We start from the raw sequence: 16,290 nt of genomic DNA, 5'->3' as shown, positions 1-16,290 counted from the left end.
AGAATGAGAGTGAAATCAGAGAGGAACGAGGGGGGAGAGGAGGAAGAGGAGGAAGAGGAGGAAGAGGAGGAAGAGGAGGAAGAGGAGGGAGAGGAGGAAGAGGAGGGAGGCATAAAGAGAGATGATGAATCTGATTATCCAGCCAACAATCAATGTTATGCAAAATAAAATAATAGTGAAACAAGTTGAGTGAGTCTTTGTATACTCTGCACCTCAGCAGAAACATCGTCATGTGATTGTAAAGTAATCCCTTTCATCTCAGAGTTGACCGGTTACTGCTTGCCAAGCATCGAGTCATTTTCTAAAATCTAGTTAAAAATGGCTGAAAGAAACTGCGCTTTGTAGTCTGGATTGATTGTATTTGTTATAATAGGTTATTGTGTTTGTATATGCTGTATATATACACGTATATACCGTGTAGTTTTTACATAGAACGACTATAGGAATCAGTTTGTTAATACAGCAGGTTGACTGTTCATCTAAAGCATTAACAATAAATGATGGGGGGTTAATTGTTGCAGTTTATGTTTCGGTTTCTTAAGGATCCCTACAGAATAAACAAGTGGGCGTTCATTTGAAGCCTTCGACTGAGACGAACGTTCGAGTTGAAGCGAGGGCGCTGAGTTCAGTACCTGATGTTGCGTCTCATGTGTGCCGGTTTGGAGCTCCTCTTCTTGGTGCCTGTCAGGGCGGAGGGAGGGGGGGGGCTTTGGCTGGCCGGCCTGGAGCGGGACCTGGATGCGGGCTGCGAGGGAGGAGGACGGGCAGAGGTAGATGGGGGAGGGGTACACTGCCAGGCGGCCGAGTCGCCTCCCTCAGCCTCATTCTCGGAGCTGAAGGGAGCGCTGTGGGACTGGTCTGTGTGAGGGAGACAGGACGAGAAGACGGGATGGTTATTGACGTGTGATAGAAAAAAATTGACATATTGTGACGGGACATGATGCATGTTTTGAGATTAGATTCTTATCGCCCACGATTCTGAATCGACTTACAAACTTAACTCTGTTATGCGAGTGCACATTTGAGGAAACTTTTGAAAGATATTACATGCAGTCTTCTGCAAAGAATAGTGCTGCCCTGAGACAAAACGGTCACATTTCAACAAACTAAAATAAAAGCTAGATCCAAGAATCGATTCTCCTCCAGGCAGCGAGCCTGGCGATGATTCTTAAGCACGTGTCCTGTTGTTTTATATCAACTGGTCTATGAAATATTCTACATTCTGTGTGAAGGTAGGCCAATAAAATTCCAATATTTTGTGATGTGAGAAACCCCTATTCAAACACAGCTAGTTTTACTGTATTGGTGCTGTATTATCTTTCCATTACATGTTGCTCACTGTTCAGTTGTGTGCTGGTAAACATATTCTTTCATGGTCAGATGGATGTGGATTGGTGTGGATTGGTGTGGATGGGCACTTCAAAAGATGATATTAAGATCATTCTTCTATTTTGGATGAACGATACTGCGTGGTTTGTGAAAGTCTTAAACAAACCACAATCCTTGTTTCTAAAGTGACAAAACACAAAACACAAAACGAGATGCTGTTGCCAGCTGGAGGCTGAGAGGATTTAAGTTTTCAAATGTATTCAAATTGATATTTAACTAAACTACATTTGCAAAACACCATGAAGAAGATTCCGCTCATCCTGAGCCGAAGCACACTTCAATAAAAACATTTAGAAACCACACCTTTAGCACCTTCAACTCTGTTGACTTATTTTTATTCTTTTCTAAACTCCTCTTCTTTTCTAGTTCTAGTTCTCTCTCTCAGACACACTGAACCAGATCTGAGGCTTATGTAAGAGCTCGATCATATATATGGACGGCTTATGAAACACAAGACAGGACACAAACACTGACACACACACACGCACACGCACACAAACTCGCACATAAAAAACAAAAACATTCCAGAGGACAAGTTTTCACATAAGAATATAAATCAACACACACACATATGTAAGGCAGTGCAGCCAAGAATCCGCCTGGGACAACTGGACAAGCAAGGAAAAACTACCAACACACACACACACACACACACACACACACGAAGAAAATGCATACAAGACATGTTCACTGCATGACACCTGGCAAACACACAAACACACACACTCATTCTTAAAATTATGAAGCATGGATGCTGGTGATGAGCTTGCTGTGCATTGAAGAACAACTTACATAAAACGCCTCTTCAGTTCATCTACGACGTGATAACAAACTTCTAGAGCTGGCTGCTAATGACACCAGCCTGTCTCAGTGTGTGTGTGTGTGTGTGTGTGCGTGTGTGTGTGTGTGTGGGTGTGTGTGTCTCTTAGAGTGGCATGTCAAAACAGTTCACTTGCAATCATTGGGATATAAAGTTAGTTATTGCCGAGAAGAAAAAAAAGAGAGTAAAAAGAGTTATTCAATCACAAACGTACGTCACAATACGTTTAAAGTCCTCGTGTCTGAGAACAGGCAGATTTTCCATAGTTTTTTTTCCAGACTGTCCAAAATCTTGGACCTATGAAGACGTCTGTACAAGATTTTACAAGTCATAACAATCAAAAACAGACCATGAGTTCTTGTCAATCATTGTGTGTCGGACTGTGATGTCTTTCCACGGTTTACAGCTTATTGCTCGTGCTAACCTGCACATATTTTATTTTCCTGTGCTCTACATGATTCGATTTTTTCAGGAATAAGCTTCCAGACATTGTGTGCATCGGACAGTAAATGCACAAGCTTTAATGAAACTGGACACAAGTTGAATGGTTGTAATCTCAGTTGAAGATAAGAGCTGCAAGTTATTTCGCATAAAGTTGTCCCAGATTTGATTTACACATCCCTGTTGTACCCCTGCCTCCCTCCAACTCAACCTTACAGAACAGTTATATAACGATTCCTGAAATGCACAGAGCCTACACACACACACACACACACACACACACACACGGGGAGCACTCTAAAGAGACACTCAGAGAGCAGACAGGGAAGAAGAAAGGAGAAAGGAGAGAGATGAAAGCGTGGTCATCATTCAAAGAGATGCACTTCAGAGTGAGAGGGGGTGGACACACACACACACACGTGTACAAGTGCACATATTAAAAAAACATGGCGGTGATACGCACACAAACAAGCACACACAGACATAGATTCTGGGAAGCAAGACTGTTTCTCTGCTCGGGTCAAGAGAGGAAAGGGAGCGATAAGAGATAATATTATAACGTAAGAAACCTGCTTCCGTTTAGCAACTAATAATTCTGTACGGGGTTTCTGATTTATGAGAGTGTGTCGGATGGAGCGGAACGGGCCATTAGAAGACTGGCCGCAGTTACTGACAAGAGTCCAAACATTTAACAACCACTTTAATGGTTTTACCAGAAACGTTTATCTGTTTGAGAAAAAGATAAGGACCTCCAGTTGGCTTTGAGAGCAGCTGGAAGAGGAGAGACTCTCGCTATCAGCATCGGGCTGATATCAGGATGTTTGGCTCGTGTTCATGTCTCCGGTTAGTCGAGTTATTGACATTAATAGTTTACTGAAAATGTCCCCCCCCCCCCCCGTTGCTTTTTAAAGTATAAAGCATTAAAAAACACAATACATTTGTGTATATTATCATGATGTGTAACTACAACTTTATAAATAGGAAATATTTACAACACGCAGCATAGTCACATATTTGTCAATTTAAATAAAGAAATGAAGCAAAACAAAAAGAAGAAAAAATCGAATAAATGCAACTGGAAGACGTCCCCTTGAGCGGGGGGATTTTGTGCCATCACAAGACTTCACAACTAAAAGATGAATTGATAATGAAAATTAAAAAAACGCTTTCTCCTTGGGGAGCCTCTCAGCGCATTATGAGCAGAGAGTGGGGACAGCTTATACAACAAATGCACAAAATACGTTATATAACTAATGAATCATTCCATACTTGCCACTGAGGACCCAAGAAAGCGAAACTGGAATTGTGCCACACACACACACACACACACACACACACACACACACACACACACACACACACACACACACACACACACACACACACACACACACACACACACACACACACACACACACACACACACACACACACACACACACACACACCACTATAACCGCTGATAGTCTGAATTGACAGTAAAGAAGTGTAGTGAACTCCAGGAGTGGGTTTGAGAAGTTCCTCACGATGTTTAGACACTTTCTTCCCACCATGACATGTACTTGAGAAGGAGCACAAAACCAGATGCCTTCCAAGCCTGCAGAAGAAGAGTGTTTTCTATTCTCATGACAGAAGCACTTTATTTGTCACATTAACTTAATTAGCCTGCTGGCTAACAAGACCAGAAATCGTCTGCTTGTTGAGTTTTACTTGGCTGCTAACTGAGGTGTAAGCTTTGTTACCGTCAGCTCTACATTTTAACAATGTGTCTGCAAAACGAGACGATGAAGTACAAACGCAGTCGAGCCGTCGACCTGCATCACCGCAGGCGCACACTGAGCGGAGAAGGTGTCTTGATGAAGTGCTGAGTCATCGTCAGTCAGCAAGTGTCACAGAGAAAACAAGCGCCTGCAGAACATTTTCTGAGCCATTCATTTGTTGCGTTGGACACACCCTGTGGGTTTGAGTCTTGCTGCTCCTCACAAAAAAAACAACCCCAACATGTACTTGGGCTGTATATGCGGCTCCAAAGAATGTGAAGCCATCGGCACCTAATTCACCATCGTTGGTGTGTATGTGTGTGTGGGGGGTTGCAGTGGGCACCTTTGGCGACCACAAGGTTATGTAACTGCATCTACTACGTTTACGTTAACTGTTTATATAACTCCTCGCACGGCGCTGATGAACACCGCAACCATGCAATGGCCCTCTGAGAGTGTGTGTGTGTGTGTATGTGTGTGTGTGTGTGTGTGTGTGTGTGTGTCTGTGTGTGTCAGTGTTTCAAAGAGAAGAGAGAAACCACAGAAAAGATTAAAACACTAGAGGAAGAAAAGGAGACAGAAACATTGTACCCCCCTAAAGAGAATGAATGTATACGGTATTTAAAAGCAGCAACAATATACCGCATATGAAAACCTCACCATGTGTTGTCCCATCAACTCCTCTGTGATCAAACTAGCGTTACTCTTAGGTGTGAAAACCCTCTAAACCCTCACGGGATAAATTCAGGCTGTGATACAAAGTGTTCACTCAACAGTGTTGGAACCAGCTTGAGACAGCACTGAAGCAGGTTTTCGCTGGACTTCTCAGGAGCAGATGGATGAACGACTGCCCTCGAGCTCCAAACACCAGGAAAGATCTCAAATCTGGGAAGTCGTTACACGACATTTCCCTGATCTGCTCCATTAATAATTCTTTGCAGACTGAGACGAAGCCGTCTGTGGTTTCCCCAATGAGATCTGGTTTCTAAGAAAACTCCAAAGCCACTGAATTAAAGATCCACTATTTTTAGGTGTGCGTGTGTGTGTGTGTGTTCTGTCGTTGCTTCCTTAACAAACAAATCCATCTGTTCAGGTCTAAACTCTCCTGCTCTCTGCTCCTCGTCCCTGTGAGTCACTGACCTACATCCTGAAATCAATCCAACGGCAGAAGTGGACAGTCTGTCTGTGTCACGGCCGGCTGTCCTCCAACAGATTATGGATGACGGCGGACGAACGCGGCGGAGAATCCTCCACGTCATACATTTCATACAAGAGGTCAAACTGTTTGGTTATCCAACACAGACGGGGCGGGGCGGGGGGGATTCCAGGAAGTGGACAGGACATGGGAGGGAGAAATAATTCTTCGTAAGAGGGCAATTTCTGTGGTTTCCAGAGAGAAACATGAATCAATGTTGTGCCGCTCTCTACTAGGAAGCATCAATACATCTATTCTCTCATAGTTACTTAACAAGCTTTGGAAAAATTGAATTAGGTTTATCAAAAGTCAGCTGTTTACACAATTCAGAGAGGGCAGCTTTTGATGCAAAACACGAGTCTGAGGCAACATGCCAGGCTGGTGAGGTTCACACCTGGCTGTTAGAATGAGTCTCCAGTGGCTCTTGATTTTGAAAAACAATCTTAGTATTGATCTGTGTATATTTAGAAGGTCTAGATCTTTAAAATCAGAATAAATCTTGCTTAAAAAATTGATTTAAAAAAATCTGGGTACACAAAGTTTTAAAAATACAATGTGCAACATAAGCATTTAACATTATTATTATTGTTGTTAATAATAGTACAACAATAAGAGCTGGACCCAGTTTAAGTTAACTGGTTGTCAGCCTCTTCTCGCTGCAGGAAACACAACAACCTTTAAGGTGTGTGGTGGACATTGAATTCAGGTTACCTTGCACGGCAGCTGGATTCTCGCTATGTCATGAGATCCCGCGAGAATCCCGGCATCACATATCAAACAAAAATCCATCTGGTCAGGCTTCAACTAATGCGGTCGTGTCCAAAAAGCCAGAGCACGGAACGATCAGCGTCCTGTGAGGAGCTACGGGCAGATACAGGTGTGGTTTCAGACAAACAAACAGGACGTATGAGTGGACGTAAAACAAGTTGGCGATTTCCTTAATTTGTCCAATAGAATCACAGACAAACAAGCCAACAAGGCAAAACGCTTGTACAAGCATTTCTTAATGCATAAAGGGCAGAAGGTTACATTTCCCAGCAAACTGAAATGGGATGGCAAAACACAGACGTCAGAAAACGGGGATGATTTTATCCTTTAGCCGATTTGATTAGGTGTTTGTGTTTGAATGAGGAGGAGGTCAACATGACTGAAACGGATCCCTAACAATCAAAACTTGTCTCACTTTCCCTTTTATTTCCACCTCGACGCGCCTCAAACGGTTGCTGCACACAGTAAGACGACCTGCTTTATTAAGAGTCCCGTTTGCTTCAACACACACACACGCGCACACGCACACGCACACACACACACACACACACACCAAGTCTCACCCAGACAGGGAGGCCACCGACGCCGAGGCTGGTCGGCGAAGGGGAACGCTTATGTAACCGCTGCCTCTGGCTGTTACACAACCAGCATGTTCACAAGAACCTCACGTCCTGTACGCAGGCAGGCAGGCAGGCAGGCAGGCAGGCAGGCACACACACACACACACACACACACACACACACACACACACACACACACACACACACACACACACACACACACACACACACACACACACACACACACACACACACACACACACACACACACACACACACACACACACACACACACACACACACACACACACACACCTCTTATATAACAGGCTGCCCTGAATGAGTTATTAAGGCCGCTTTATTAGAGCGAGGCAGGTGAGTTATGAAACCCTCCCACTGTGTGTGTGTGTGTCAGAGAAATGACAAACACGGCACAGACGGGAATAAAAAGCTAGAAAGACAATGACTGTGCGATAGAGGGAGAGAGCAGTAGAAGGGTGAGAGGAGGTGGAATGCTCACTTTGTAGGCTAGTGTGTCACTGCTGCTGAGGAGGAAGAGGAAGACACACAGACACACACACACACACACGTCTGGAGGCTGCCACCCATTATCCCTGTGCTGGTCATACTATAGCCTGTTACATAAGCTCTTGTTAGCAGCATTCAGAACACGGTGTGTACTTTCAGCCTCGGATCAACGTCTAAGAAATCTGACCTACTCAAAAAAACAAAACACCCAGACCTTTACAGCGCCACAGAAATACATCAGACTACACACAGGCATTTCACTGTGTCTGAATCCGTTGGTGCATCAGCAGATTCAGAGTTTGTCGTAGCTTTACCTGCATGCTGACCTCAAAGAAGAGGATTGTAAGACTCAAATGTATTACGTCGTTTACTTTAAATTAAAGAAGGGATTTGTTCATTACAATTCTCAACAGGTAACGCAGGACGTCGGCCATGGGGGCTGCGTGGCGTCGTATGTTTTTAACGACTGTGGCACAACAGGCCCTAAGAGGACATTAAAAGTCTTATTTTAGCAGAGGGATTAAAAAAAAACAATAGAGTTAGAGATGAACTCTTATGGGGATCTATAATCTGTAAGACTAATAAAACCTGAGGAATGAGAGAACGAGCAGAAGAAGAAGCAGAGAAGGGAAAGGAGGGGGGGATCAAAGGGAAGGGGCATCGTGCAGCGCCGAGATGAGGAAAAAAATAAGCCATCGCCCAACAAAGAGAACTTAAAAGAGGAGGATATTTATATTGAAGGAGAACAAAGAAAGCAGTTGTATGATCCAACAGGGGGGAAGCAGAGAGATCTAAAACCCTTAGACGTTTAGGGAAGTGGGAATTAGAGCCATGTGGCCGGACTGGCAAAGCCAGCATCCTCTGAGCTGTGGCGTTATGAAAGCAGCCGGCTACACGTGTTCCCGGCGCTCGGCCCGAGCCGCCACTGATCTGAAACTGTACAGGTTGTTCCTGCCCGGCATGCCAAGGCCAATTACAACCGAACAGCGTGTGCCAGAGAGAGAAAAAGAAACAGTACAACAAGATCCTTCCTGTTATATTGCACCACAGAGCTGTTCATTGTCTCACTTTCTTTTTTTAAAATAAGCGGTTCGTCACTGATGGACAGATTGTACTCGCAGGAAGAACACGCACACACGCACACGCACGCACACAATTTGAGGGAGAACAGTGTGTTCCTTTAGCGTTTAGTGTCTCTTTTCACAACCAGCCAAACACCCGGAGCAATCCCAAGAGTTACGAGCGTATATTGTGGACATTTGTTATGTTTTTCATGCAGGATCCATGTGAATGCTTCTCTAGACAGATGCCAACACGGTGAGACGCAGACACGGCGGAACACGGTGCACCCCGAGCAAAACCTAAACCGACGACGACGTGTTTTTTCAGGATAGAAAAATAAATAAATCTAAATAATGATCCGAGGATCTTTTCAGAAACATTTTTGTTTGCACGGTTGTTTTCTTGTCATGTCATCGTTCGCCCTGGGCTAAATGATCTTCCACTGCTTTTGTAACCTTCAGTAATATGTGTTTCATCGTCTCGTCTCTGTACTCCGGCACAATGGATTTAAAATGAAACAATTACTGCTCGTGTTGACTTATAGCTTTAATTTGTGAGTGTTCACATCTATATTGGTGGGAACACTGGAGGACATTTAAGACGAGGCAACAGGAAAACGATACTAAACATTGAGAGTTTATTAGGGCCAAACTTCAGTCACGACTTTAATCCACCTGACTTTATGTTTCACCTTCTGAGGGTCTGTGAGTCGGAGGTATTGGACGGTCAATTTACAACTGACTTTATTCTGTTAATGTTAACATGTCCATGTAGTTGAGTGCCCTAAAATTGGCAGACGGTGCATAAAAAGGCCTGTAATTCTCGCACCCATCAATTAAAGCTAAAAGTCAGCTGTTTGAACTTTAACTTTAAATCCAATGTGCAGAAACAGTAGAAGGAATGACAGACTACACTTTACAGTAAGAAGACATCAGCAAATTTCATGCCATAAATTCATGGCACAAATCACTTCATAGAGTATTCAAATATTTAACTTTTTAGTGGTACTGTCTTTCTTTAGGTTTTGCTGATCTTTGCGGAGTGAAAATATGAATAAATGAAGCATGTCACATAAAAAGAAAGCCCTTTATGGATTTTACTTTCATCCATCCAGACAGACTGCGGCGACGCTCTGTCCCCGCCTGCCTCCTCACACGTTCACCCCCCCTAACCCGCTGGTCGGATGAACCAAATGTTTTCCTGCCTCCACATGCTCACACTTCCAGCATGGCCCAATCCTAGCCGGGTCCACCAATCACGAAACGGCATTGGTTTAGGTAACCGTAGAGACAGCCAATGGGAGACACGGGTCTGAGACAGAGACAGAGAGAGAGAGAGAGAGAGAGAGAGAGAGAGAGAGAGAGAGAGAGAGAGAGAGAGAGAGAGAGAGAGAGAGCTGGGCACGCGTGGGAGAGACCGGCTGAAAGATGGAGGGAGGGATGACAGGGGGAGAAAATGGGAAGAATAGAATGGAGGGAGTGGGGAGATGGACGAACGTGAGTTAAAGGTGAGAAGATGTGAAGCGATAGAAGAGAGAGAGAGAAAATAGAGATACGAGGAGATGGATGGACCGTGCATGCTTAAGCAGGTATGGATCCGGTGTTACACAACAAGGTTAAGTAACTTGACGGGCGTCAATCAGCTACTGCACATTCTAGACACTTCTGAGATGGTTGTAAACATCAAACACCTCCTTTACTGCTCATCACGTCCTCTTTTACCCACATTCATCTCCTCGCCGGATGCTGCTGGAAGTCATCCTCTCATTAGATGCTTTCTCTGCAGCATTTCTTCCTGTTCTCGGCGCATCACCCGTCCCAAACCTTTCTGCATCCCCTTGTGTTTCCCCTCTACGCTACTTACAGATTTATCCAGCCATCCTTCTTATTTCTAGCAAACTTTATAATCCTTTTTCCTCGACGGTCAGGGAATCGTCCCTTCGCCAACCCTGCCTCACGGGTCGGGGGTGATGATGATGTCACCTACCTGTGAATGACTCCGTTTCTTCCAGGAGCAGCATGGTTATCGAGTAAAGACGAGAGTCCTTCTTCTCAGCTTTCCTTCTTCCTCTCCTCTTTTATCTCCTGCTGTTGAACTCACAGAAAACGCTTCCCTCTTTCAAGGATAAAGAACTTTATAAAGAAGCAAAGCGGGAGGCGTGTTTCTCCTCTCCTCAGCCTTGTTTTGAACCCGGCCGGTCTTTGGTGACTGACTGCCTCACTGACTACTAGCCGACTGCTCTGTGTGCTCCTCTCTGGTAAAATGCAATGAGAGTGTGAGGCAGAGGCATGCAGGAGGGTTGGCAGTTGAAAAACTTACATAACCCTTCGTGCTGAAGCCGGGGCCCCACTGAGGGGGGACTCGCATCGGCCGATCGTCCCTTATCCCCTCCCCTTTCTAAAAACACACCCAGGAACACAGAGCATGTACGGAAGCAGCCGCCCACACATTCATGCGGCCTGTTTGTGTGTTTGTTGGTCAGTCAATAAATACATTAAAGTACACACACAACTAAATTAGAAAGTATTAATATGTGTCCGATATTAACAGTACTCTTATTTCACACTGCAACACAAATTATGGGATGAAGAATTTGGTTGTTTTAAGTGCTATGTCAATCTAATAGCCTCCTTCCTCTCACACATGGACGCTTGTAAATGACAGGGGGGGGGGCTCTGTTGACCTAGACAGACGACAGCTTGTACGTGTGTGTGTGTGTGTGTATGTGTGTATGTGTGTGTATGTGAAGCAGAATGAAGGGCACAGAGGAGGAATGTGGTTGAAGAAATGTGTGTTAAGGTCCCTGAAAAACCCCGGCTCACTAACTCAAGTCATAAAAGTTACATGATCCATGCTGAACCGTTCTCTAATACTTAGTGGTTATCCTGCAGCTAAGCTTAGATTTTATTCAGCAAACGCTGTTTTTTAAAGGTAATTTACTCTTAACTTTGTCTTGGATCTCATGTGTCAAAGAACGGCTTTTAAAAAGCAAAATGCTCGCAACAGTTTCCTTCACTTGTTACTAAACGAGATCTACGTCAGTTAAGGCCTTTTCTCACTGGACAAAAACAACAACCTCTAATTCTCAGCTCTGGAGTTACTTTAGCACCAGCCTAGAATCACAAAATGTACATTTTTGTACAATCCTTGTTTGTAAAAGTCTCACACGAACTTTGTGGTGTTTTATGTTTGCTTGTTAAAATAACTAAGCAGAAGTATAACAGCACACTGACAACTGTACGTCCATCCAAAGGGAGTACAATATGTCCAGAGGCAAATTTGTCGGATTTCTGCTGCTAATTAATCCAATTTGTTACAGTTTTCCACAGACCTGAAGGAGCACTGTTATGAAGAGTTACAGGAAACACTTCACCCTGGATTAAATGGCTCATTGCTCCAACACTAGAGGCTACTTTCAGCGGCAACAACTGATTTTGAATGGAATAACAGAGATCACACTAAATTCAGGCTTCTTCTAGAAACAGCAGCCTAAGTCGTCATGCCAGTGTCTGCTTAAAAGGGGACAATTCACCCACATGAATTGAGTTTTATCCACATAAAATGACACTAAAGTTGTTGTGAATTGAGATAAGGATACAGTTTTTGGGAACAAGGACAACTACTGCATCCATTTCATAACACAACTAATGAAACCTCCGAGCTCTGCTCTGCCTGAGTAGCCCGGGCCACAGACTTGGCACGGCGCTACATATAGGTCAGTGTGATAGCTGTTCCGGCATACATGCACTTATAAGAAGACATAAGAAGAGATTTCAGGATTAAGAGAGGTGACAAGAAACCTACCCCCCAAAAATAAAAATAAAAACTGCCAACTAACAAGGGAAGCAGTGACACACTGAACAAGTGAGTCAAAAAAAGAATTTGAGCTACTCACCCATGTCATGTGGCTGAGAGCTGCTTTTGATTCCTACTCTGGTGAGAGATCCATGCCTCCTCTGCACTTTCAATGTTAGAAACTCACTCCGGCCCTTACGTGCTCCTCCTTCGTGCCGCTGACACAATCAGTGTCCCGTCCAAACCGTGTGAGTGTGTGTGTGTGTGTGTGTGCGAGGCTCTCAACATCCAGCTCTAGTGTCGTCTCGCAGCTTTACCGGCACTCCAGTGAGGACAGAAGGCCATTGGGACAATTACAAAACAATGAGTCGCTGAAAAGCTGCCCCGGCCTGTCGTGTGTAGGAAACCCCCCCCTCCCACCTTGTGCTGGTTTTCACGTCTACTTCCTCCTCCTCCTCCCTCTCTTTCTGCCCTCCCCCTGGCCAACTGACACAGGAGTGTGTGTGTGATGTCAGCAAGCCACGCCCCCTCTAGAGAAGCTGCCTTAGGTAACAGGTTTAATGGTGTTAAAGCAGGAAGAGATGGACGAGCAAAGAGATGGAAAGAGGGTGAGAGGAAGAGCGTTTACTACAACATCTGGACGTGTTGATTTGTGGTAATTTCGCTGGAATCTTGTGAAGATCACGACTTCTCTTTTAACAACAACACATTCGAAATAATATCAAATCCCTTCAAGACGGACTGAAATTTGAGTGTATGAAGATAAAACTGTGTGGGAATGAGGAGGAGGAGGAGGAGAAGATATAATGACTGAAAGAGAAAGAGGAAGGTATTAACCGGCCAAAGCATCATTATATTAACAAAAGAAATCAATCAAAATATGAATCCCAACTTTAATCACCATCATTAGTCTGGACAGACTGAGGCATGTATAGAATAACTATACTCTAGGTCGCTCATAGCAAGTCGTGTCCACTTTAAACTATGGTAGGTAGGTTGACAGAGCTCTGCAGTACAAGTGAATTCGACTGCTTCTTTGTGAAGCTTTGAATGTGAAATCAATAACTGTTGAGACGAAGTCAGAGAGTAGATTCAGCTCAACGTTTCAGCGTCAGTTTGTGGTGTTGTGATGGCCTGTAAATGCCTTATATGTTGTAAAACGCTCCTTTTATTTAGTCTACAACTTACATTTAGCAAAAATATCCAAAATAAAATGAGTCCATTTTGGCTCAGTTTCCTGAGTATAGTGAACAGGAATTCTCACCTAAATTAAAATTGATTCAAATCAAATTTGTCACATTTTTGGAGTCTTTAATGTTAAAAAAGGCTTTATTTCTCTCAGCAGGCAACAGTTACTTTGCAAATATAGATCTGAGATCAGTCCACACCTGGCATTAAAATGAAAAAAGATGAATTACGTCATGTGCTCCTTAAACCTAAAACTCTCGTTTGGCTTCGCAGGACAGTGTCACACATCGTAAACGCCAATAAACACGTCAATGTGAATACCAGCAACACAGAGTGTGGCAAGAGGAATTACAGAGAATTACGGAGAGTATATCCAATAAAAATTGGAAACTGGAGATGACCAAGGTGAGGAAGAGGAAGAGGAAATACATGAAAGACGAGAGGAAGACACAGAAAAGAGGAGCGATAAGCTTGGAGAACAAGAAAGGAAGGAAGAAAAAGATCGATGAAAGAGTGGAAATTAAATAGTAAGCTACGGATAAAAAAGCAGTCGAACAGATGAAATGATGAAGTCAATGATCAAAAAACAATCAGGAGGAGAGAAAAAATCAAAACAATCCTGTGAACTTCAGGACTCCTTTAAACCCTCGGTGGTGGTGTGGGATCATCCTCACAGATCACTTTACACACACTTGAAGGTGAGAGCCCAGCCCCACATGGCTGCACACACTAACCCACATTGCTGTGGAGCCTGGGGGAGGAGCAGCGCAGTGAGAAACACTGAGGCGGGGGGGGGAGGAGGTGAGAGGAGGCGGTGACAGCAGCAATGTGAAGCAGAGAACTGCCTGGCTCAGCATCAACACACACACACACATTCACCTTTGCCCCACTACCACAGTTCTCCATCCAGCCATGCCTCCCTCCTGTGAGGAAGCAAGGCTCACATTTCACTGTTTACATAACCTACACTGACCAATAGAGCGAGAGAGAGAGAGCGAGAGCGAGCGAGAGAGAGCGAGAGCGAGAGAGATGGCATTTTGAGTCACAGTATTTTGTATTCTTGTGCACTGCTTCAGAAGAAGAATTCAGATCCTTTACTTGACTTATAGTAATGAAATGTATTGTGTGCGCATTTGTGACACAGACCAAAGTTGTTTCTGCAAATAACTGTAAGAAAGTAACTGCAGCAAAGACGTGTGAAACTGCCATTTTGTGAACACATGTTTGGCTGAAAAGTGGACGAGACCCTTAAAGACATAAAAATATCATTAAGCTTATCACCTGAGGCATCACCGTCCAATATAGTGTGCAGTGTCCACGTCCTTCAGCCAATCAGATCCATTCCCTGTAACGAGCAACGACGCAGCATCAAACTGTAACATCTCTGTGTGTCTTTTGCCGCTATAAACACTTCACATATGCTGCTGCTGCTGCTTTTATTTCAAATGATGAAACACATGCTGCCTGCAGAGCAACATGGGATCAGATTGAGGTTGTATTGGGCATCTGTCAGGTTTGAATGTGTGTGTAGAGGGTGTCCCTGAAGAAAGTGTAAAATGTGTAGATAGTATGTGTCAATACTACTGCTTCTATTTCTATTGTTTCAGTTATTAAAGCAGTTAGAGGACACACAGGAGCTCTGGTTCACATTTACCCGTGACGTCTTTGAAGCCAACATAACAAACAATACAAGGTTAATGAAGCTTTAGATATACTTGAGGAAATACTTGTAGTTCAGCAGCTGTTCTGCAGATATAAAATGAAAGTGTAGTTTTTTTTCTGAGCACTATAAGGTCTTTTTTATGCTGGTTTAACAGAATCAGAGGTTCAAATGACCTTGTGCTTATTTCCTTTCTACAAGTGAAGGATTTTTCGGCTGTTTTTTGGTGTGAACGACAGCCGTACCACTGACCACAGTCATGAAATATATGGTTGTGTTCTAAAGATTGCTAAAATGATTTAAAAGCTCCAGATTTATTGAGGATCATGACATGGTAGGCGTATTAAATCCAAAGCTTTTTAGCTGAATAATTAGTGTTTGCATTGCCTGCAAACATTTGGGTTTTGTAAAGATGTTATCTGCCCCGTGTCATTTATTTCCCTCCTCTTTCTTTTCTGAGTACCAGATATGTGTCTGATGTCCGTCTCTGAAAACTCTCAGATAAGGGATTCTCCTCTCCTGACCGATCACCATCTGATAATAAATGAACTCATGTCGATCACACAAGTGGGACTCCACAGTGTGAGAGACGTGGAAATGAGTTCTGGTTATGAGATCCACGGCTAACTCATGGTTCAAATCAAAGATTTGGTTAGACTGATGAGTTATTCCAACTATTCAAACCTGGTTTGTCGAGTCACAACCTCACCTGATCTGAAGTGTACACACACACACACACACTCACACACACACACACACACACACACACACACACACACACACACACACACACACACACACACACACACACACACACACACACACACACACACACACACACACACACACACACACACACACACACACACACACACACACACACACACACACACACCTGACTGCAGCGAGCATATTTTAATGGATGGTAAATAAAGAGAATCACATTTTTGTCTGAACTTGACTGTTTAGTTCACCTCATCCTGCTGGTGTTGTGTCTCTGCTCTCCTTTCTGTCTGATTGGTGGTTTAATGCTGCGTTCTAGAAGCTCAAAGGCCGGGGTTTTCCAAAGTTGAAATGCCCAACCTCCGAGTGTTGCAAACGTAAACATAAAACCATGTCTGAGC

General features: G+C 43.8%; 1 protein-coding gene across 3 annotated transcripts in view; it reads right to left on the bottom strand.

Moving 5' to 3' along the window:
• LOC142951627 (helicase ARIP4-like) overlaps nucleotides 1-16,290 on the bottom strand; it is a 50,949-nt gene that overhangs the window by 14,783 nt on the left and 19,876 nt on the right. The window contains exons 1-2 of one of the 3 annotated variants that reach the window (XM_076093304.1): nucleotides 10,510-10,945; nucleotides 633-858 (exon numbers count right to left, since the gene is read on the bottom strand). In XM_076093304.1, coding sequence (XP_075949419.1) covers nucleotides 633-858; nucleotides 10,510-10,543 — 260 coding nt within the window. In that variant the 5' untranslated portion in view covers nucleotides 10,544-10,945. Of the gene's footprint in view, nucleotides 1-632; nucleotides 859-6,316; nucleotides 8,229-10,509; nucleotides 10,946-16,290 lie in introns of those variants that run through there. The other 2 variants (XM_076093313.1, XM_076093296.1) reach the window with 2 other exon arrangements.

The sequence above is a fragment of the Anarhichas minor genome, unplaced genomic scaffold (assembly GCF_050575085.1).
Source record: "Anarhichas minor isolate MPS153535 unplaced genomic scaffold, ASM5057508v1 ptg000003l, whole genome shotgun sequence".
NCBI lineage: Eukaryota > Metazoa > Chordata > Actinopteri > Perciformes > Anarhichadidae > Anarhichas > Anarhichas minor.
The sequence above is the reverse complement of the archived record's forward strand: the minus strand, read 5'-3'. Positions and strand labels throughout refer to the sequence as shown.